Source organism: Ictidomys tridecemlineatus, chromosome 11, assembly GCF_052094955.1.
Source record: "Ictidomys tridecemlineatus isolate mIctTri1 chromosome 11, mIctTri1.hap1, whole genome shotgun sequence".
In the NCBI taxonomy this organism is placed as follows: Eukaryota; Metazoa; Chordata; class Mammalia; order Rodentia; family Sciuridae; genus Ictidomys; species Ictidomys tridecemlineatus.
Genome location: NC_135487.1, coordinates 113,382,127 through 113,407,457, shown reverse-complemented (window position 1 = coordinate 113,407,457; position 25,331 = coordinate 113,382,127). Strand labels below are relative to the sequence as shown.

General features: G+C 37.1%; 1 protein-coding gene, 1 long non-coding RNA gene and 1 pseudogene across 2 annotated transcripts in view; 2 read left to right on the top strand and 1 right to left on the bottom strand.

Moving 5' to 3' along the window:
- LOC144368313 (uncharacterized) overlaps positions 1-25,331 on the bottom strand; it is a 74,242-nt gene that overhangs the window by 6,661 nt on the left and 42,250 nt on the right. Inside the window, exons 4-7 of the long non-coding RNA XR_013428116.1 lie at positions 15,215-19,148; positions 11,541-11,718; positions 4,395-4,486; positions 3,947-4,179 (exon numbers count right to left, since the gene is read on the bottom strand). This is a non-coding gene — a long non-coding RNA (uncharacterized LOC144368313). The remainder of the gene's footprint in view (positions 1-3,946; positions 4,180-4,394; positions 4,487-11,540; positions 11,719-15,214; positions 19,149-25,331) is intronic.
- LOC144368312 (uncharacterized) overlaps positions 15,728-25,331 on the top strand; it is a 53,094-nt gene continuing 43,490 nt past the window's right edge. The window contains exon 1 of the mRNA XM_078027124.1: positions 15,728-16,614. Within this exon, the coding sequence (XP_077883250.1) occupies positions 16,548-16,614 (67 nt within the window). The 5' untranslated portion in view covers positions 15,728-16,547. The remainder of the gene's footprint in view (positions 16,615-25,331) is intronic.
- LOC144368311 (dual specificity protein phosphatase 4 pseudogene) lies at positions 19,106-23,923 on the top strand (annotated as a pseudogene).

The window sequence follows — 25,331 nt, the reverse complement described above, 5'->3', positions numbered from 1 at the left end:
ATTATTTAATGACATTAGCAATCATGTTATATCTAGAATGAAATAGTCTGGGCTTAAGCCACTTCATGAAGGTTAAAAAGACAATTTTAAAATAACAACTTGAATAAACTGGATACTAAGATAATTAAAAAATAGTGTAGGCAGATCTTAGAAAACTTATGGAATATTCATGAACTATATGCAATTATAGTTTATAAAACCAATTTACATGGCATAAAATTCAGGCCATGATAAACAGTAGGTAATATGATTGCTCTCCAAGGGAGAAATAGGAATGAAGTTTAGCATCAGAATAATTGACTGAAACAGACTCATAATACTATTTCCATTGTGAAAATAGAATTGAACTATTTTATTGGGGGAGATTAATTAAGCATTGTGAAGTATATAGAGACCTGTACTTAGTTTTAATTAAGTATTATTGATTTGAAGTTTACCTGGTGAACTTCCAAGTACAAACTCCAGGAAAATGAGGAATTTAGCAATACAATCTTAAACAACTTAGTGTACACAATGTGGGAGAAATGGTGAAATAAAATCTAATGGGCTAATTGAGAATTTTGGTTATTGCACTGAAAAAATATATAGAAATTTTTTGGCTCAATTTAAAATAATTTGGCAAATAGTAGAGCAGAGGTCAAAACAAATTGCTTTACAAGTCCTCAATCAATGCTTGTGACTCTGAGCCAATAGAAATCAGGGACATAAATGCTAAATAAATGTCAAAGATGACTTTTTAAGTTTGCCAGAAGTTGTAACTGTAGGTCAAGAGTTTGGAACATTTTTCTTCTGCCACACACAATTAATTAGATATCCTTAACAGTTTGCTATAAATGCTTTGGGCAGGGCATTATGCATAGGAGTAAAAAGAGGAGAATTAATGATGGTAAGTGATTTATATTTCAGACAGAAAACCTGTCACTTCTGTTGTTACTAAGAGATAAATAGCATAAAGTTTTTAAATTATGAATTTAGAATACACCTTAAGTTGCCAAACAGTAAGAAGAGTTTAGGCTTAACTGTCGCCCATTTTAGGAAACCGCCAAAAACTTTTGCTCCCTCTGAAACAAATATTTTTATAGTCCTATAAAAGTAAAAATGTGTAACTTGATGATTGATCAAATAGAACGTTAATCTGGTTTAATTTTACTGCTTTAAATACTAAAATGAAAACAAATAATTGTCATTCAGTCAGAGATATGCTCCTTCTTAAATAATTGTTTTACTATGTAAATAGATGTGTATATGTGTGACAATATGTATATGTGTGTGTGTATATATATATGCATGCATGTAGGCATATATAAATATGTACCTATATTATCACACTAGTAATATATTCACTTATAGAATTGTATCTGTGATGGCTCTGCACTGGCTCTGAACTGTCTTTCATCTTTCATTCACTGTTGTATTGAGATGTTCAGGATATCTGGGCAGGATTAGTCCAATGTTTGTCAGGAAGAGAGTCAAAGTAAACTCCCTGAATCACAAAGAACACAATCCTATGATCCTAGCTATTTTATCTTAATGCTGGAATGAAATCAGAGAAGAAACTTTACATATATTTATCAAATACATGATATTTTGCCTTCAGTCCTTTATTGAATTAATTACAGCTTGTCTAACAATTTTATCTTTTGTTTAAACTATGAAATTTAGAAAGCCAAATTATTTTTCAGTAAAAATTATTGGAAATTTCCATTATATTTAGAAAAGAAAAAAAATGTAGCTACCTGGAAATCCTTTCAGAGTCTGTACATTACTCTAATAGCTTTTTTCAACTCATAACATTCTAAGTTTTATGTCAGAAATTTGATAAAATTGAGAAAAAAGTTTGGGCTCCAATCATTCAGGTCAATTTAATGTTCAGAATTCATTAGTAACATAGATTGTATATCCATGTATTTGAAAGACTGAAAGCTCTTGAGAAAGATTTCACCTGTGATAACTTTAAATGCTTTAGAAATGAGGTCACTTTCAATCTTAATTTAAGAATTTCTAGTTGATAACAATACTGAGAAGCAATAATATGTAAAGAACAAAGAAGGAGCAGAATCAGAAAGTGGGAATTAAAATTTCTTTATATGATCATTCCAATTATATCTGTCAATTGAAAAGTGGTTTAATAAATTAATGACAAAGATTTCCTTTATATGGCATGAAATCCTAACTTTCTTAGTTCGAGGGGTACAACCTGGACTTGATTCAAATTATTCTTTCCCATCTAAGTCTTTCTGATGTGGAGGTTTGAAAAAAAAAATGCAATCATTGAGTTACTGCTGAGATGGATAGCTACTAATCTGTGGAGAAATATACAATTTGTTCCTTTAGATGATGCAAAATTGATTTAGGGACTAATAAAACTTAGCAGCAGAGGCAAGCCTGGATGAGGGGTGAAAACAGACTGTAGAGAAGAGAGCTTTAGGGCCGAGTTTTCTTCTATTAGATGCAGGGTCTCTGGTTTATTTCCTAGGTGCCTGATCCATTTTGAATTGTGTTTTGTGCATGGTGAGAGATAGGGGTTTAATTTCACTTTGTTGCATATGGAGTTAGGAAAGCTCAAATCCCAAATTTAGTAATATAAAAGGTATACATTGCATGGCTCAATGTAAGAAAAATACTCAACATATAAGTTTGAATAAATAACTGATTCACTTATCCAAAATTTATTTCCGAAAAATGACAAAACTTTTTTTCTGAAGTTAGCATTTGACCTTTTTATAGTTTGCTATACTTTATTTTCATTTCATTCTCACAAAAGTCTTACAAAATAAGTACAACAGGTAGTTGAAAGTTGAGTTTACCAAAAAAACAATCAAGATCCAGATAATTTAAATCCCTATAGTCACAACTAGTAAAGTGAGGAGTCCTATATTCAAACCTAGAGTTTCTAATAATGGGACCAGTCAGTCTCAGAGTATGGCACTCAACTAACAGAATCTGGGAATTTTTTTCCAGTATGAGTGCATTTGATCTTTAAGAACCATTTTAAATGACATTTCTAAATTAAGTATTAAAGTAAAAGAAGTCTTAAGGTAAGTAAATTGGATATGCCTGAAAATTTACCCACTATGCACTTAAAGCAGGTACTCCCAAATCAAAAACAAACAACTTAACATAAAAATATTTTGAATAAAACTGTTAATTATTACTTCTATGGTTATTAAAGCTTTACTTCAAACTAGACCACTTAACATTAAATTTGTCTTTCCAAAGGAGGCTAATTTAATAAACAAAATAGTAACAAAATATTAAGCTTTTACATAAAAAGTAAGAGTAAGACACAATTAGAAACAAAGAATACACCACAGCCTTGTCTTGTTTGAAGTGTCTGGAGCTTCCAAAGCATATCATCAGTCATTATAACTTAGAAATGCAAAAATAAAAAGTTACTTGGATTTTGTTTGTTCAAAGCATGCTTTGTTAAAGCTGCAGATTACCTTTTCAATACATTGGTGTTACAATAGTAGATGTGAATGATTAATTAAAAGTTTAATGCCTGATTACGAAGAAAGAAAAACACAGCTTTAAAAAAAATTTTAAAAAGACACTATGGGGTTAGAAATGATGGTAGAGGGGCTGGGGTTGTAGCACAGTGGTAGAGCACTGGCCTCACATGTGTGAAGCTCTGGGTTCAATCCTCAACACCACATATAAATAAATAAATTAAAGAAAGATATTGTGTCCAAGTATAACCCCCCCAAAAAATAAGTATTTACAAAAAAGAAAAAGAAACAATGGTAGAATGATTTGGCCATTACTAATGCATGGGCCCACATGATTACATGATTTGTGTAAATCTGCTTCCTGGACAACCAGATGAAGGAGAAATTACACTTCACTGATTTGGGATGTATCAAAGTGCATTCCACTGTCATGTGTAACTGATCAGAACAAATGAAGAATATATTTGAACAAATTAAAAAGCAGAAAGCAAGCTTACCAAAGTTCTGGGGCTGGTGTAAGTAGCAGATGATCCTCTGCTGTCTGCATGTGTGGAAATTCTGGCTGGTGCATGGGTCCTGGTCACAGGTGCTCGTGTCTTGATGCCAACAGCAATCCTTGTGTGCATGCAGGCATGTGTGTAAACACAGACAGCAGCTTCCACTTCGAGGGTCCTGAGGGCCATAGGGCACCTCGCTGGGAGATGTACATCAACCAATGTCATTCAGAGCCCTGCCAGATATATGTTCCCATGATAAGCAAAAACTAAATAATTTACTACTAGAATGCCCACACTACACAACATTCTCAACAAAATATTTCATGAGGATGAATTAAAAAAAACTGGAAAGGGAGGATCTACACTAAATAAATAGTCAATCAAACTAGAAACTAAGTCACATTAATAACCAGATATAATTCAAAATGAGTGGGAACCCAGATCATACCTCAATAATAAACTTAAATATTAACAGCCTGAACTCATCAATCAGAATATGCAGATTGGCAGATTCATTTCATGGAGAAAGACATCCACAGGCTGCGGGTGAAAGGATGGGAAAAAACATCACATTAATTGTGTAAACGAGCTGGGGTTTCCATGCTCATCTCAGATAAAGTAGACTTCAAGCCAAATTTAATTGGAAGAGACAAAGAAGGATATTTCATACTTCTTAAGAGAAGTATTTATGAGGAGGACATAACAATTATAAACATTTGTGTCCCAAACAATGGACCTCTGCATGTATCAAACAAATCCTTCTCTATATCAATAGTAAAATAGACCATAACACAATAAAACTAGGTGACTTTAACACACCTCTCTCACTACTAGATAGCCCTTCTAAACAAAAACTAATGAAAAAACTATAGAGGGACTTGGGTTGAGGCTCCATGGTAGAGCACTTGCCTAACATGTATGAGGCACTGGGATCAATTCTCAGCACAGCATATAATATAAAATAAATAAAATAAAGTTCTAAGAAGTAAAAATAAATATTTTTTAAAAAGAAACCACACAATAATACAAACAATAATTTATACTTAATAGAAATATATAGAATATTTCATCCATTAACGAGTAAATACACTTTCTTTTCAGCAGCACTTGTCTTCTTCTCTAAAATAGGCCATAACTTACACTGAAAAGCAATTCTTAGTAAATACAAAAAAAGCAAAGAAATTACCCTGCATTCTATCATATTAAAATGGAAGAAATTAGAAATCAGCGCTCAAGTAAAAAACAGAAGCTACTCTACCAAAGGGAGACTACATTATACATCATTTAATGAGGAACAGATAGTCAAATAAATCAAGGCTGAAATAAAAAAATTGTTAAAGGTAAATGAGAACACTGATAAAACATATCAAAATCTCTGGGACACTAGGTAGGCAGTACTAAGAGGAAAGTTGACTGCACTGTGCACGAATAAAGGACCTAACAGTATATCTTAAAACCTGAGAAAAAGAAGAACAAATCAATACCAAAAGCAATAGAAGATAGAAACTAATTAAAATCAGGAAAGGCAGCAGAATACAACAGACACTATAAACATGGATGTATAACCAATGTGATCCTGCAATCTGTTCACATGGTAAAAATAAGAATTCATAATCCACTTGAATCAAATGTATGAAATATGATATGTCAAGATCATTGTAGTGTTTTGAGCAACCAATAAAAAATAAAAATCAGAGCTGAAATCAATGAACTCTAAAGGAAAAAAATTGAAAAATTGACAAAACACAAAGTTGGTTCTTTGAAACAATGAATAAAATACATAAACCCTTGGCCATGCTAACGAAGAGAAAAAAGAAAACTAAGATTACTAAAAAAGAAGATGAAGCAGGTAATATCACAACGGACATGTCTAAAATGCAGAAGGAAATTAGAAACTACTTTGACAATTTGTACTCTAAAAAAAAAGGAAAATATAGAATACATAAATAAATTCCTAGAGTCATAAGACCTACTCAAACTAAATGAGGAGGTCATACACAATTTAAATAGATTAATTGCAAGTAATAGAAAACACCATCTAAAGCCTACCAACCAGTCTGGGGTTGTGTGGTAGAGTGCTTGCCTGGCATGTGTGAGGCACTAGGTTTGATTATCAGCATCACATAAAAAATAAACTAAAGGCATTGTGCCTATCTAAAACTAATAAAAATATATTTTAAAAAGCCTACCAACCAAGAAAAGTCCAGGACCAGACAGATTCTCTGCTAAATTCAATGAGACTTTCAAAGAAGAATTAACACCATACTTCTCATAGTATTCCATGAAACAGGAAAAGAGGGAAGCCTTCTAAACTCATTCTATGAGACTAACATCACCCTGATACCAAAACCAGACAAAGACTCTTTAAAAAAACTTCAGACTAATATCCCCGATGAACATACATGTAAAAATTCTCAATAAAATTCTGACAAATTGCATACAAAAAATATTAAAAACATAGTTCACTATGATCAAGTGGGGTTCATCCCAAGGATCCAAGGTTGGTTTAATATGCAGAAATCAATAAATGTAAATCATCATATGAATAGACTTGAAAACAAGAATCATAGGATCTCAATAGATGCAAAAAACAGCATTTGACAACATACGGCACACTCTCATGTTCAAAACACGAGAAAAATTAGGAATAGTAGAAACATACCTCAACATTGTAAAAGCTATCTATGCTAAACCCAAGGCCAGCATCATTCTAAATGGAGAAAAATTGAAAGCATCCCCTCTCAAAACTAAAACAAGACAAGGATGTCATCTTTCACCACTTCTATTCAACATCATCCTTGAAACTCTAGCTAGGTATAGAAGAACCCAAACTATCCCTATTTGCTGATAACATGATTCTGTATCTAAAAAATCCAAAAAACTCCACCAGAAAACTTCTGAAACTACCAGATGAATTCAGCAAAGTCAGAGGATGTAAAATCACCACCCATAAAATCAAACGCATTCTAGTACATCAGTGATGAATCCACTAAATGAAAAATTACGAAAACTACCCCATTCACAACAGTCTCAAAATAAAATAAAATAAAATACCTGGGAATCAATCAAACAGAAGAGGTGAAATGCCTCTATAATGAAAAGTAAAGAACATTAAAGAAAGTCAAGAAAACTAAGAAGATGGAAAGATCTCCCATGATCCTGGATAGGCAGAATTATTATTGTCCAATATGCTCTACTACCAAAAGCATTATATAGATTTAATGCAATTTCTATTAAAATCACAATGACATTCTTCATAGAAATATAAAAAGCAATCATGAAATTTATTTGGAAAAATAAGAGACTCAGAATAGGCAAAGCAATCTTTAGCATGAAAAGTAAAGCAGGAGGCATCACCATACCAGACGTAAAACCATACCACAGAGCTATAGTAACAAAAACAACATGGTACTGGCACCAAAACAGACTTGTAGGTACAGAAGAGAGGATGTTGGGGTTTTTAGCTTCTTCAATGCACTCCATCCCACAGAGAGGCTTAGGAGAACAGGCCCCAAACTGGAAGGATCAAGAAAGGTGAGGGTCCGCCAGCCGCCCACCCAGCCCTCCCCACTGGAGGACAATCAGAAGCACCAGGGAGACCAGTCAAAGCAGGATCTCCTTTATTGAGGAAGTACACACAGCTAATATAATGTGCAGGAGCCAATAAGGATAAAGGTCAGAGGGGTGGAACAAGTTCACATGTCATGCCCTACAGAGGACACAGAGACAAACCCACATAAATATATTATCTCACACTAGACAAAGATGCCAAAAACTTTCATTGGAGGAAAAATAGCCTATTCAACCAATAGTGCTGGCAAAACTGGGAATTCACATGCAGGAAAATGAAATTAAACCTCTCTCTCTCACACCATGCCCCAAAATCAACCCAAAGTGCATCTAAGACTTAGCCACTAGAACAGAGACCCTGTACCTAACAGAAGAAAAAGTAGAAACAAATCTTCACCATGTCAGCCTAGGATCAGACTTCTGTAACAAGACCCCAGAAGTGCAAGAAGTAAAATTAAGGATCAATAAATGGGATGGATTAAAATAAAAAAGATTCTTATCAGAAAAGGAAACAAGAATGTGAGAAGAGAGCCTAGAGACTGGGAGAAAATCTTTACCACATGTACCTCTCACAAAGCACTGATCTCTAGGATACAGAAAGAACTAAAAAAAACTTAACACCAAGAACACATATAACCCAATCAATAAAGGAGCTAAGAAAATGAATATACACTTCACAGAAGAAGAAATACAATCGATCAACAAATGTATAAGAAAAAGTGTTCAACATTTATAGCAATTAAACAAATGCAAATCAAAACTACACTAACACTCCATGTGGGGGGAAAGATACACTCATACATTGCTGTGGGGACTGCAAACTGTATGACCACAAGGGAAAGCAGTATGGAGAATATTCTGAAAACATGGAATGGAACCACCATTTGACCCAGCTATCCCATTCCTCAATTTATACCCAAAGGACGTAAAATCAGCATACTGCAGTAATGCAGCCACATCAACATATACAGAAGCTCAATTCACAATAGCTAGATGTCCTTCAATAGATGAATGGATAAAGAAAATCTCAGATAGATATTCAATGGAATATTACTCAGCTTTAAAGAAGAATGAAATTATGGCATTTGCCAGTTAATGGATGGAGTTGGAGAATATCATGATAAGAGAAAGAAGTCAATCCCCATAAACCAAAGGCAAAATGGTTTCTGGGACATGTGCATTTTAATTCAAATTAAGGGGAGGGCAGGGAACTAGAGAAGAATGGAGTTACCTTGTATTTGGCAGAGGGAAGTGAAGGGAGGGGAGGGAACATGAGGATAGGAAGGATAACAGAAGAAAATAGACATTATTACTTTATGTATATATATGACTGAAGACCAATGTGATCCTACAACATGCATACTCAGAAAATGAGAAATTATATCCCATCTATAAATGATAACCAAAGGGCATGAATGCATTCCACTGTCATGGATAACTAATTAAAACAAATTAAAAACTTTAAAAAAAAGACACTGGAAAAGCAAACTCTCCTGCTGCCCCAGAGTTTTGCAAAATCTGTCACATTCCATTAATGGAAATGGATCTAACTTGCAGCATGTGCTCTGTGGTACTCTGGACCTCTTCTGTGGAGACAGTCACCATTTGACCCAGCTATCCCACTCCTCGGTTTATACCCAAAGGACATAAAATCAGCATACTGCAGTAACGCAGCCACATCAACGTTTATAGAAGCTCAATTCACAATAGCTAGATGTCCTTCAATAGATGAATGGATAAAGAAAATCTGAGAATCTTGAATGCTGAGAGGCCCAGCTAACACTGCTGAAGTGACTGCTGAGGTGGCTGCTCTGGCTGATGAACAATGCCAGCTTATGTAGATGTGGATGGTGCCCTGATTTTGAATTATACCCTCAATGCAGGACCAGCTCTCGCTCAGCTAGCATTTAGGAACACAGAGTGGGGACCCTTTGGGTCTGTCAATGTCTGCAAAGTATGCATTGACAAAAGAGCAAGGTACAGTCTTTTTTCACACGAGGTGCACAGAATGAAAATGGCATGATATTGGCAGCAAAACACATACAGAGACCGATGGTACACAAGAAAGGACACAGAGACAATCTGACAAAAATAGTTATCTCACACTAGAAAAAGGCACCCAAAATATACATCGGAGAAAAGACAGCCTCATAAACAAGTGGTGCTGGGAAAATTGGAAATCCATACCTACCAAAAAGAAATAAAAAGCCTCTCTCTCATGCATAAAAATCAACTCAAAGCGGATCAAAGGTGGAGGCACTAGGTCAGAGACCCTGGGCCTGATCCTAGTACATGTAGGCCCATATTTCCACCATGTCGGCTTAGGAATGCACTTTGTTACTGGGACTCCTAAAGTACAAGAAGTGAAACTAAGAATGGATAAATGCAATAAATTCAAACTACAAAGCTTCTTCACAGCAAAGGATACAATCAAGAACATGAAGAGAGAGCCTACACAACGGGAAAAAATCTTTACCACATGTACCTCAGATCAAGCATTATTCTCCAGAACACATTAAGAACTCAAGAAACCTAACATTCCTCCATATATCTGGTTTGGTGCCAGTACTGTTTCTGATTCATTCACTATGCTCTTACCCCTTGCCTCCCCACTCCCTTCACTCACTTGTGTTTTCTTAGGACTCTCCAAAAAGCTTTCTATAGTGATTGCACAAATGTGCAGTCTCACCAGCAACGTATGTGAGTACCTTTTCCCCCACATCCTCACCACCATTTACTGTTGCTTATATCCTTGATAACTGCCATTCTGACTGGAGTGAGACGGAATCTCAGTGTTATTTTGATTTGCATTTCTATAATGGATACAGATACTGTACGTTTTTAAATTCATATGTTGATCTATTGGGTTTCTTCTTCTGTGAAGTGTCTTTTCATTCCTTTCCAATTTGTTGATTTTTTTGTTTTGGGTGTGGTTGACTTTCAAGTGTAGAATTTTCTGTTACTAAAAACAAATTAAAAGCTTTCTCACCACACGTCCAAGACTAATTATGATAAAGATATAGGAATTTGCTAAGGGGATCCATTCTAGATCTGAATAAGATTATTATTGGTAGAATTTCTCAAATCAGAGCCAAAAGACAATACAATACTTCTGTTAAACTAAGAAATTCATAATGCCATTTTTAAGTAGTTGGCCAACTCTGTGTTAGTTTTTATGATGGGAAATATACCTTCTTTGGCACATCAATTCCATTCACCAGTTCAGAAAGTGAGTTTAAGTAAAACCAATTAAGACAGGAGTGAAGCTATCTGATATTTTTGGGCACTGATTAAGCATAACTATCATTTAAGTAGATGATATTTAAAATGCTTACTAACAAATTACAGTGTTGGAGGCATATTAAAAACAATTTAACTTTAAAAATGAGTACCTAAAAGAATAAGAAAACCCAGTTGCAGGTACCCTCTGCTCTTTTTTGTAATACAAAGAACTTTGAACTTCTCAATGCAAGAAATTTGAAGCAAATAACAGTATCAGAGTTTATATTTTCTTCAAGGATTAGAATTGTCAGAGAAATACCTGAATTTTTAATAGAAAAAATAAGGTTAAAGATTGGGCAGGGGAGTGGGTGTTCTTGGAACGAGTTTTTAGCAGGTAATTCTACCTCACTTACGTTTAAGACATATCAGAAGGAACCACTCTACATTTTCTAATCCCTATGTGCTTTCTAATGTATGTGATTTTGTTTCTCATCCTTCCTTCCTCTCCAGATCATTTCTATCTTCTGAAAAACAGCAAAACGAATGAAATGAAAATCTTCTCTGTGGTTTACATAGACAGCAGAAAACGAAAAAGGGTCATATCTATGTGGCATTTTGCAGCCAACAGAGGGAAAGTCAAACTCCCATAAAAGATGGGGTGAGGGGCTGCTAAGAAGTCAACAGGCAGAATTCTATCAGATTTAGTCACTATCAAGCTCTCATATTACCTGACATGAGATAAAATATTGCATGCACCCAGGTGCAGGGAGGGATTCAAGTACTAAGGGACAAAAACACTGACCTGATACCTCCAGAGCTCTCCAATTTCATCAGTCCTTTCAAAGCAAACAAGTTTTCCAAGACTTCATCCAGGCAGCCATTGACAAAACAGAGCCAAAAGGCTCCACCCAATCACAGAGATTCTTTTCTTGTTCATAGTTTTTAAGGATCTTCACCTGGCTAGGGCAATGTCACTTTTCCTACAGAAAGAACAAGAGGCAGAAAGCACAAATCTGTTAACAGTTCTTAAGAATGACAGCTGCCATGGCACTCAAATAAATGCTGTAACAAGAGCTGACTGGGGAAGCCAGATTCAGTTGCCCTCTTTAGAAGAAATCCTCTGCACAGGATGGGGAAGCCCTGTGTCTGCAAGACCCAGAGCTGAGGAGCACCCTGGTGTCATCTTCCTCTCTTTCCAAAAGCATCCATCTGATCCTTCAACTGCAATATGGAAGTTACTCTGACTTTCTGCTGTAATAAAAGATAGATAAACTACAAAATATAAACAAAGACCCAGGCTCTGTGAGCATAGAGTATGAGATGGCTTGGGATTCTCATCAACACAGTGGAAGTGGACGGTCACAGAGAGTTCCTAGGGTTCCAATGTCGGCTGAATCATGAGGAACATTTTGGGTTCGTGTAATTTTATTATTGAGATAACCTACTCCCTATGTGAAAATCTCTCAAAAAGTTAAATTCCAGCACTTGTAAACTCAAAAGCTCCAGGAACTAGCAAGGTGGATTATATACAAGTTTTCAGGCAGGACAGAGAACAAAAGGTAAAACTGATGTGACTAATTTGCAAAAGTATTCAATTACAAAGTAAAATTAAAAAAAACCTGGGCACAATGGCACATGCTTGTTATCACAGCTACTAAAGAAGCTAATGTAGGAAGATCATGAATTTAAGCCCAGCTTTGTCAAATTAAACACACTAACCCCTACTCAATAAAGTAGAATAAAATAATATATAAAGGGATGGGGATATAGCTCAGCTTTCCTAATATGTGCAAGATCTTGAGTTCACTCCCAGTAGGTATCACAAATGAACAAAAAAGGAAAACAAGAACTGCTCTTTCAAACAAGACACACAGGCAAATTTCAGTGCAGAGCCATCTACGATCTCTGACCTATGTCCTCAAAGATTTATTTGAAAATATTTTATTTTGTGACCTTACCTTTAGTATTGAAAGGGAATGACAATTCTCAGAGGTGACTGGGCAAGATGCTGAAAACACTTCTTGCTATACTTGAATGTACACTCTCCTTGGTATATCTTCTCAGGCTCTTGGGTTCTCTGGGTTTTACATTTATTATATAAATTTAATGCCTCAGAAATATAATTACATCATAGTCAAATGTAGTTTTTCGTTCTTGGAAAATAAAAACCCAAATTGCTTTCAACTCAGTGAAGGGCACTGACTTAATCCTAACCTTAGCCCAAAGGTTTAAGTTTATGTATGCAAGTAGAGTTCTCTACACATTTTCTCTTATGGTCACATCTTTTACTCAAGCTTCATATCTGACTCAGTAGATGCTGCCAGCTAGTATTCTATTGTAACCCAGTAAACCAAAGATATAATGGATACCAAACATAATCTGTTCACTAACCTGTCCTTCAATCATGTTTGTTTGGGTTGGGGTTGAAGATGCTAAGAACTATCAAAGGCATGATTTTATTACTGTTAATGTTACTGGGTTGCTGTTGTTAGAGAACTTATCCTTTTGTAGAGGAATAAAACAGAATTAATGAAAGCATCATGATTGTATAACCTAAGCAAGGAATGAAAAAAGAGTTGAGCTAGACTTCATTCTGGGAAGTTAATGCTGACTCACTAGAAAATATTGAACTAGTTTCCTAAATGTTCTGTGTCTTAGTTTGCTCATTGTTAAATGTCCTCTCTTTTCCCCAAGGTTTTAACAATCACAGGTCCTAGATTTTCAAAATGCTCCAAAAAACCCTCAAACATTTAACAATACTTTTTTGTTGTTTGTTTCTTTTGGTACTGAGGATTGAATCCAGGGGAGCTCAATCACCGACTCACATCCCCAGTGTTTTTTGTTTGTTTGTTTGAGGAGCCTCATAGTATTTCCATAACTGCTCTACTAATTTACATAAGCATAAGCCTATTAATCATTTAAGGAATATTTGTCTACATCTGATAATTTACTTCCTTCAAGGCTGAAGACATCAAGGTCAGAAAAACTAAGATAATTTCTACACACCAATTTCTTTTACTATGTCCTGTTCCAGGAACCTGGAATGGTGCCCAGAAGTCTTCAGTCTTTACCCTACTTTTAGCACAGTTAGTTTTGTAGGCAGATCAACCCTGAAGAGATGGCCTTCTCTCAGCAGAAGCAATATAGGCCCCTGGGAACTGAATAGGACATCCCAGAATCACAGATCTAATAGATAAGTATCCTATGAAGCAAGTGGACGTTGCCCCTTGAATAGCTGGCAATTTCCTCAACACCAATAACATGTGGTATGATCAGAATTCAAGAAAATCATAAAACACACCACAGTTTGATCAAGACTGCTTATTACACATACTTTTTGTTTTCCACCCTAGTTCTTCCTCTGAAGGTAAAACTCACATCAGTTTCCTGAAAGACAGAATTGAGACACTTGACATCACTTGTCTTCCAAATATAGGTACAATGATTATTAAAGTTTATTTCCTTCTTTCCCCATTGTAATCTCCATTTGGTTTTTGGGGCAAGTGGTCAATTCTGATTTTTGTGGACCTACAGAGTTAGGCCTCTAGCCTAGGACTTAGGTAACAGGAAAGGTGCTGGGCAAAAATCAATGAAGCCCTATGATGTGATGCTGTTCTACTGTCTTAGCATTGATCTTAGCATAGCACTGCATTAGCAGTGTTCACTACCTGACTTTTATCTATTGCCTATCTTTTCCTTTTAAAGTATAAGCTCCATGAAATTAGAAGCCTCTATCTGCAGTAGTGTAAGGAGTGGTTGGCACATAAAGCAGGTGGCTCAATCAGTATTCATGAAGACTCAAGACACAATATTACCTTCATAAAAACATGCTTTTTGGAGTTTCTATGAAAAAACAACCCAAACTCAACTTTTTTGTAGTTCAGAATGAATTTACTGAAGGGGGACACACTTGTAAAATGGAAGCACCAGGATTAACTTACATGGAAATAATATTCTGATGATGTTACTTAGAAAATAATACAACTTCTGTTCTCTGTTTTGCTGATTACCATTCTAAGTTCCAGCATACATGACCTACTAATAAAGTTGTTGTGTTATATAAGAAAATATGTATAAACTCCTTAGGGTAGCACATAGAAATACAAAGTCTTTCTTTTTTGTATTTCTATTTTGTTATTATTATAATATTAATGCTTCTATTTTGTTGTTATTATAATATTTGTGTTAGTGGTATACTACATCATGAAATCACTCAAAACTGATGTTGAGTCCCCCTTAACACATCGGTTCCATCTACTCCCCATAGTTTCCTTGAAACATCCTTGGGGGCATTCAGTCTTTGGTCATTTCAACTCACTAACATTCAGAGGCTTTCACTTGGCCTACAGCTAACAGGGAAAGGTCAGGGGATTTCAGGGTCTAACCCAATTCATCACTAGAGTCAACAGAATTGAGCTGGACTCCTGAGAACAGAGTAGCCATTCCAGGACTCCACCCAAGAATTCCCGGACTCACCTGGAGGATGACACCCAGCTGCAGCTCCCAGCGAAGTCCTCTCAGCAGGAGCCCCCCAGCTGCGTGGCACTCCCAGGTCTTCTGTGGCACTCCCAGGATCCTGCGCTGCGCTCCCAGGGTCCTCCATGGCGCTGCCACCGTCCTCTGCAGCACACAGGAGAGGCTGTGTACCCAGGGTGCAAGGGGCGGAGGCTCTGGCGGCCACAGGGCGGGCGACCTGTTGGGCTTCTTACCAGCTCTCCAGGTGAGCAGCAGACCCCCTCAGAGGAATGGACGTGGGCACAGGAGCGGGACTCACTGCAGTAGGGCTTGGAAAGTGAGAAGTCACCTGGAGAAGGAAGGCCCAGAAGCCAACTCGTGGGAACTGCCCTTTGGGGCCGGTCTGGAGGGTTGTGTTCCCCACAGGCGCCTGGGCCTTCCGGGGTCCTGGAGAGTGCGGAGCACGTGCGTGTGCGTGGGGGGCGGAGCTAGGCGTGGGCCACATCCGGGGTAGGCAGGCGGGTGGGCGGGGAAACTTGCAAATTTGGGCGGGAAGCACAAGGCTTCAGAACCCGCTGGATGTGGTGCCCGATGGTGTGCGATGGCACTTTTAAGTTCCCATCCTTTGGAGGCCTCGCCTGCGTGGTTTTATCAGTTGCTTCAGTCAAACTCTGAAAACTCATCTCCCCCTTTGGCTTTCTTCTTCGTTGACTGTGTACGCGCAGTTGATGGTTTGTCACTGGTTAATTCTCCCTCAAAGGTGTATTTTGACAAATGCAAATATGCAGAGGTCCCTGTGTTCATTAACACACGTGTTGTCGATTTTAGGTCCACCTGCACTCCTCTGGGATCTTCTAAGTCTGGACAGTGCTAGGAGCGACCCGCTGCCCCCACCCTCCACTCAGCCTCTCCCAGCCTCCTCCATCTTATCTATCAGACACAGAAGGTAGTGGTGCAGCAACTGAGTGACAGAATCGCGCTTAATAATAATATCTTTGGAGCTGGGGTTGTGGCTCAGTAGTAGAGCGCTTGCCTGGCATTTGTGAGGCACTGGGTTTGATTCTCAGCACCAAGATACAGGCCCATTTAAAAAAATATTTTAAAAAATAATATTATAGTCATTTATTTATCGTTTTATTGAAATGCTAGTGACAGCATACTGTTGGGTATTGGACAGAAAACAAATATGGTCCCTGTCCTCCGAGTTTCTAGACTAGTAAGCCAGTGCTTTTCAAAGTATAAAATCAAGCATTCATTAAGCTCATACTTAGGTGGTAAATACCAGGGAAGTGTGAGGTTTTCTTGTTCTCTGAAGGAAACAAAAGTTGTGGTTCTGTGTTTCCCTTAGAGAGTGATGGATGCAGAAGAATGGAGAGGGTGCATATATGAAGAGTACAAGTCTGGAAGAGTGGATATCCAATGTAAGTATGAATTTATGTACTAGCCTTTGTGTGTTCAGCATATCTCGACTAATGTTGATATGTTTAATTGCATGCCTGTCAACAGTGTGTTCACATTGATATTCAGCTGCAGATAATCTATCAGGAAAAACCTACAGGTGGACATGAGTTATTTTAGAGAAAATAAGTAGACAATAGGTTTCAAGTTTGAGAGGATGGGATCAGATGAGCAAAAGCAGAAGTGGGGGTGTTTATAAACTGGTATGAAAGTAGCCATTTTTAAATTTGTGAATGCACAAATAAATATGCATATATATTATATATGCAAATATATTTTTGATAATTGAATATATAAGTCTTATTACACATTTATATTCACAATTTTATGCATGCTTTATATTAATGTAGATTCAGGTATACGGTTATATTTAGGTTTAGTGTTAAATTTTCTGTAGGGTAAGGGCTAGGGTTAGGGGAAAAAAATGCATATGGAAAACCAAGAATACTCATTAGAATAACCCAGGAATACATGTATGAAAATATAAATAAATAAGTTTTGAACTAGGGAAGGTTTTATTTTTTATTATTTAAAAAAATTTTAGTTGTTGATAGACCTTTATTTTACTTATTTATATACAGTGCCGAGAATCAAACCCAGTGCCTCACACATGCCAGTAAAGTGCACTACCATTGAGCCACAGCCACAGCCCTGAACTGAGAAAGGTTTTAATGTGACACATATGAATACAAATTTTTAAAAATAGGACTGCACAGATTAATTATATATATGAATATATACTTATACATATTCAAATGTACCATTGATAATTGTATACATAACTATTTACAAATGAATATTAAAATTTATGTATGCATTTATTTTAAGTTAGGTTTAGGTATACAAGTAAATATATGGTTAGTATCGATTTCAAATTTTTGTGTACATTTAGGTTTATTTTTAAGGAATAAATATATTCATTGAAAACATGAATACACCTAGGAATGTACATGGTAACATTTGCATAAAAAATAACATAAATATATGTTTTGAAATAAGGAAGTGTTAATATGAGACATAAGTACAAATTTTTAATATGCAAATGTAAAGATAAATCTTATATATGAAATATAATAACACTTCTGCAAATATAACATTGATGTGTATGTAAGGAAAATATATATGCATATTCATGTAAGGATATTGGCTTTTATCTGAATGTAGGTTAGTTATAGGGGTAAAACTGTGGTTAGTATTAAATTTGGTATATAGTAAGGGAATGAATATTTATACTGAAAAATATGAATATTTTAAGAAAGTGCATGTGCAATTTTGATGTTTTGAAACTGGGAAGAGTTTAATGTGAGATGTAGGAAGACACATTTTTAATTTGTGAAAGCAAATATACATATGCAAATATACCACTGATAATTGAATGCAAGTCAAAATACAAATGAACATTAGGAATTGAATAGGTATATTGAAAAACACGAATAATCATAAGAATATACATGTAGAAATTTGCAATACACAGAAATATATGTGTTTTGAAATAGGAAAAGGTGTGCACAGATAAATTACATGTGAACTTATATAAATACTTTTGTATATGATTATCAGTTGCATATTCGAATATAAATATGTGAGAATATTCATATTACTATATATGCTTTTGTATTAATGTAGGTTTAGGAATGGGGTAAATTTAGGGTTACTATTAAATATTGTGTAGTATAAGGGTTAGAGTTAGGGTATGAATATATATATATATAAACATGAATATTCAAAAAATATGCATGTGAAAATACGTATAAAACATATACAAAAAATAAACAGGGACCTAGTAAAAGAATTATATGGAGAAATATTAACAATAACTAAAGGAAATCCACTGCCATATATACAATTGGAAACACTGTCTATAATTAATAGAAAAAGTACAAGGAAAAAAAGTTTATCTCAGGTATTTTGAAGCCGTGAAAAGCAAGATAACAAATGCAATCATAAATCAAGACTCAAAATTTCCTCAAGGATTTATTGAGAATACATGATTTGAACATAAAAATTAAATTTTGAGTCAACAATAAAAAATAACTCAAAGATCATCAGAAGTTTCAAATAAAGCAAAGACTTTTATAAAAAATATATATGGGGTAAAGAAAAGCATTACAAGGAAAATTGGAAATGCTTTTGAGCTGACAGATAACAAAGATTCAACAAATCAAAAGCAATAGGAGGCCGATGAAGTAGTTCATAAAGAAGTGCTTCTAATTCGACCTACTTACATTAGAAAAAGACATAGGGATTAAATCAGTGTTAACTCTGATCATGCAACTTGAGAAGCACTAACACTAATTTATTTCTAATAATAATTAAGAATTTGCTTAGAGTAGATATGTACATGGAGTCCAGGGCCAGTGGATGTAGCTTATACCAACTACCAACGTGCAATCACAAAGAGTGCAGCACCATAGCAGGCAAATGTGCAAGTGGCCAGAAGCTGAATGGTGTCTTGAAGATGTGCACAGGTCAGGTGAAGATCTTGACTGTGTTGTCACTGAGAGGCAGGATGGGGTGGGAAGAGAAAGAAAGGGAAAGGACTATATCTTAGTTATTCATGCTATCAAACTTCCTCCAAGAAAAAGTGGAGGCAGTGCACAGAGCTCTGGCAATGCTGGGGGAAGAACAGCAATGAGCAGGCTGCAGCTCAAGGTGCAGGAGCAGCAAAACACATTTGAGGCAATGACAGGGGTGAGCCAGTGCTTCTCTGCCTTCAACATACACACACTTACGCTGCCATCCCCCTTGTCCAAACACAGCGTGTGCAAGGCACCTGAGGCTGCTAGGGCTGCTTTGTAACCTGAAGGCTGCAGAAGGAAGGGGTCCCAATAGGGTTCTGGCCGCCCAAGCCTCTGGGGACCAAGTTGGCGGTCACTTCTGAAGGCTCCCTCTCTTAGCCCTTGTTCGCCCATTCCTGTTGGCTGGCTGGCCTGGGTGACTATCTGTCGCCCCAGTTTCTACACTCCATGGTGATGATTGATTAACTGGGAGAGATGGACTGCAGTGTGCTCAAAAAGCCTATGAAGCTGAGCAAGAACCGCTAAGGCAGAGGCTGTAGCTGTGGCGGCCTCAGAGGCAAAGAGGTTGGGAGGTGGTGGTTGCCCTGGGTTATGTGGGCGGGGTGGAGACTGCAGTGCCTGGAGGCAGCTGGGCTGACAGCAGTGGCAGCCCCTGAACCCTGGGGCTGGGGAGCACCAGCAAGCGCTTGCTGCTGGACTTTTTGCACACCTTTCCTATCAGAGGTTCTGTCCACCTTCTTTGATACAACACCCAGGAAAATAGGCGGGCCAAGGGCTCCAGGATCCTGGAGTCCATCCTGCACGCTCAGGGGGAAGTGCGCCCTCTTGTGCTCTAGTCTCTTCTTGGCTGTCATTCTCTACTTTGAGTGGAGCTCAGGCTCCAGGGGCTCAGGGAGGACCTCACCTTGACTTTAATAGTGCAGACACTCCATCCTAAGTCCCAGTGAAGAGACATCTGCTTGCTCAAACATGGCTGTAAGAAGTTTTCCTCTGCTTACCCAGAATTCTGTTCCAAAACCAGCGCCCCGGCAGACTTCTCCCCAGTGCCATGGAGTCCTTTCACCTGCATTGCAGCTCCACTGGAGCCGCTCTGCACAGGCGGTGGGGTCCCTTGGAGATTCTTTAGTTCCTCTACTTCCATGGTGCCTTCCACGCTGCCTGGAGAGACATGCTGCATGCCCTAGGGATCACAGTCCTAATGAATGGCTCCTCTGAATGCCCAAACCACATGGTAGGATGTTACCAGTACAAACGCATCTGGTGGAAGACAACCACAAGTCCAACATGGGCTCCTGGTTCATGGAAGCCATGGAGTAGGACTGTGCGGTGAAGGACTACCGCGGTCCAGGGATGGTGCACTGCTAGGAGGGCATCCTTTGCTCTGCTACCATCTGCTTGGCTTAGCAGATGATAAAGGAGCAGCTGAGGCTGGAGAAGGCCTTGAGATGCATGGAGCAGCTGTCCCAGGTGCTGGCCACATCCTGCTCCTCCAGGCCTGCCAGCCCTTCAGGCCCCTTAGGGGTACTGCAAGCCCACTTCCACCCTTACCTCACAGTTTGACTTCAGCTTCCCTATCTCTCTGGGTTTGCAATTGGCCCCAGCAGACTGCAGGACCAGCACAACCCCAACCTTACCTCCCCCAGCACTCAGAGCCACTCACCTAACCCCTGAAACTAAGGTTGCTGTCAGGGATGCCTCTGAGGGACTGAACAATATATAAATTTGTATCAAGGGTATATAATGAGTCTAATGTCTACTATGGTAGATGTCTTTTTCTCCATTTATCATACCTTCTACTACTGCATAGACTGATAATATATAAGTGCAGTTTCCCAGTCTCATCTGGAGTAAGGATTGCAGTTGGCATTGATTCTTCAATAAGATGAATTCATGTGAGACAAACCTACATGTGCATATGGATGATTCAGGGTAGGAATGACATGTAGGGAATTTATGTTCTTGTGGACAGTGAGTATCCTGATCAAGCTCTGAAGTTGGGTTCCTGGCAGCAAGGTATTAAGTGGCACAAGTTGGGGAGTAGTGTCCACTGGAATATTTCTGTGCTGTGTTTGGACCTTTCTCCTCACTCCATTTTTTTTCTAGCTGTGCAGCATCCAAACAGAGGTCTCTATCCTTCCTAGAAATTTATAAATTATGGAAATATCTTGAATATATCCCTTAATGTAATATAATTGCATTATATTATATAATTACATGTAATTTTATGTAATTAATTATGTAATACAATTACTAGAGTGTATTCTCCTCTCTACATATAAGACCTGACTGATGCCTTATTTGTGAAGATTGAGTTGATTGACCTAAAACACAACATTGCTATGTTAATGAGCTTTGATGAAAAATACCTTAAAAAATAACTTTTAGAGGAGAGATTTACTTTCTTTCACAATTTCAGAGTGTTTAGACTACCACTGGCTGGCTCCAAGGCAGAAATATTATGGGGGAAGGATGTGATGGAGGAAAGCTGCTCAGCACATGGGAGCTAAGAAGCATAGAGAGAGAGAGATAGGATGGGACCAGGACATATACAGCCCAAGGTCATGCTCCCTCTGACCTTCTTCCTCCCATCATGACTCACCTGCTTACAGTTACCAAACAATAGTTCATTCAAATTTTTAATTCATCAAATGGATCAATCCAGTTGTCGTAATCCAACTGTTTCACCTCTGAACATGGTTGCCTGTTTAACACGTGAGTTCTGAGGGGATATTTCTAGGTCCTTACTAGAACAATTGACTTGCACATGGTTAATATTCAGTACATTTTTTTTCTATTATTATCACTACTGCTACACATACAGCAACTACCACAAGATGTGAAGGAAGAAAGGATCCATTTATAATAGCAACAACAAACCAAATACTTAGACAAAAAAATTAGAAAGCTGTGCAAGATCTATTGGAAGGATAATTTAAAATGCTGTTATGCACAAAAAGAGACTTGAATTGATTTTTCTTGGAAAGACTCAATATCATTCATTTTCACTTCTGCCTACAAGATTCATAAGGGACTATAATTTCAACAGATATAACATTATTTCCTCAATTTTAGAACAAGAGAAGCTTATTTTTAAAAATCAGATTGACAAAGATTTGAAGGAAAAGCAAATTTACTTACTAATGAAAATGTAAGACAAATTCCTATTTAAAAGAATTGATACACAAAAGTGAATGAGAATGACAACCACACAATCAAAACCTTTGGTGGACTACCAATTTATTGGATGAAACCTAAAATAAGGTTTCATAAAGGACAATAGTGTTTTTCCCCTTTTTTAAACAGATTTTTATTTTTTTATTTTTTTAAAGAGAGATGTGTGTGTGTGTGTGTGTGTGTGTGTGTGTGAGAGAGAGAGAGAGAGAGAGAGAGAGAGAGAGAGAGAGAGAGAGAGAGAGAGAATGAGGATCGAACCCGGGCCGCACACATGCCAGGCGAGCACGTTACCACTTGAGCCACATCCCCAGCCCCTAAATGGCTTTTTAGTAGTAGATGGCCACAATACCTTTATTTTACTTATTTATTTTTATGTGTTGCTGAGGATCAAACCAGGGCCTCACACATGTCAGGCAAGCTCTCCATCATAGAGTCACAACCCCAACTTCAAAGGACAATTACTTTTAGTTTAGTCAATATAGAGTGATATTCTTGATAGTGACTGTCACAATTGGTTTATTTAGAACACTATATATATATATGTGTGTGTGTGTGTGTGTGTGTGTGTGTGTGTGTATAATTTTCTAAGTAGATTACACTATTCTTTGCCTAAAGAAAATAGCAGTCACTGATATTGTCAAGAGTAAAGCAAAGGGAAGTATCTTAAAGATGCACTGTTTAGAATAAAACCTGATGTTACAGAATACATAGGGGTAGCTTTTTTATTTTTACATCTCTTTGATTTTTTACTTTCACATTGGGTGTCTTTTTTGGTTTTCTGATCCTTACATATTGAAGATATTTTTCTATCCTTACCCTGGAAAATACAAGGATTGCAGACAACAGCAAGAAAAAGAAACCAATAAAAGACTGAAGGGCACTGCTCTTTCTTGGACAGGTCCTCTCATCTCTCCTGAAGGCCCACTGTGGACACTTCCTAAAATGCCTGCTCCCCAGAGAAAGGAGGACACAGTCAATAGAATAGTGGCAGTTATTTCTTATTGCAAATGCCTTGGCAGGTGCCCTTCTCAGGCTGACTGTTAATTTAGAGCTCTGACTTTAACTCACACCCAACACATATCAAGTCTACTACAAGAAGCACCACTCCCCACCTGCCCAAATCTGGAAATCTACAGGCTGTCAAGGACTCATAATACTCTGCCCCAGCACAGAACATGTTTCTGCTTTCCAGTAACATGACCAGGCATGTCAGGATTGACCTAGACATTGACACACTACATACTTCCATCTAAAGTATTTTCAGTTTTACTCATAGGAATTCAATAGGCATGATTTCAAGGAACTTTCAGGTAGTGGAACATGGGGAGGTTCCTGGAGAGTGGCATTCCTGGAGAGGGCAGGGAAGCTCTGCGCCTCTTCGCCCTTACCTGTGCTCTCTTTCATCTGGCTTCCCATCAGTCTCCTCTGTAATATCTTTTGTTGATAGACCAATGAAATTACAAACACAAGTGTATCCCTGAGCTGCTCTAGAAAATTAAACAAACCTAAGGAGGGGATTAGAAACCCCAATTTATAGCCTACCAGCTATATGTATGTGTGTGTGTGTGTGTGTGTGTGTGTGTGTGTGTAATAAAATATTGATTTATATTATTTTATATATATTTATTTTATAAAATATTTATCTTATAAATAAACATAAAATGAAATGTAAATATACACAAATACACACACACAAAAAAAAACACACACACACACACATCCCACATATACAGAAGCACAGGTCCTCTTTGGTGGACTACAAATTTATAGGAGTACCCCCTAAAATAAGGTTTTATGCTTGCATTTCACATCCAAAGTGGACTGCAGCCTCATAAGATTCACCCTCAAACTGTGGAATATAACCCTATTGTCAGGATACCACCAGAGGTATCTACTAGAGAACTGACTGTTAGAGGATCAAATATCCACACACATTTTGGTAAACAAAGGTAATTCTGTGTTTACTATAAGAAAAGAGAAAATATACTTTTTTCTATATTTTAGAGATGTTGGTCTGTATACATAGAGCCTCTGCCTCTGCCAACTCAGATCTTAGGGACCAGCCATGAACATAGTGACATAAATAAACAGCAACCGTGAAACGTGCCAGTTGGTGATTTCTCAATTTGACACATGGTGAAAAGAACAGTTGGAGCCTTGGCCAGTTCATATTTCCCTTTTACATGGGTTTGAAATGCTTTCTGGGGTAGTAAAAATTGCTTTGGGTAACAGTTTTCCTACGCAATAATTTGTTACCATTTTCTCCAACTATTGCAATTCTGTTAGCATCACGTGAAACTTTTTAAAGAGATTAGTAATAACATACTTTACCTCATGCTTCTATTTTATGCACCTCTTTTAAAAAATTGCTGTCAAATCCACAGTTATATTATTAGTAATTTTATAACATAATAAGATCTTACTTTGTATTTTTCATTATGTACTACTATTGTGAATTCATATGTAATTTTGTGCAGAATCTGCACTTTGTTTTTATCCTGGAACACTTTAAATTTAAACACTTTAAATTTCTATTGGGGTATGCCTGTGTGTGTGTGTGTGTGTGTGTGTGTGTGTGTGTGTGTGTATACACATGTACGTGTGATTTAACTTTTCTTTAATGTTTTGTATGTCTTTGAGCTGAAGACAAGCTAAGACATTTTTCTTATGTTTATGTTGTTTTTTCTTATCTGTGCTCCTCCAATGTGTTCTTTGTTTGGGGTTTTTTGTTTGTTTGTTTGTTTTTGTTCTACAAGTCAGATTGGGAATCATTTACCTTAGCTTCCCTTTTATACTTCTTTATCTTTTTGTTATAGATGCTGTTACCCCTTGTTCTCTATTTAGAGAAAGACTTCAGTTTGGTCTCTCAGTGTGCTAATCCATTGTTTCTGGATTAGAAATAAAAGTTGCTCTAACCTTGGAGAATAAAACTAAGATGAAAAAATTTCTGGCCTTGAATTTTTATGTTGGCAATGATTTCTTGTATC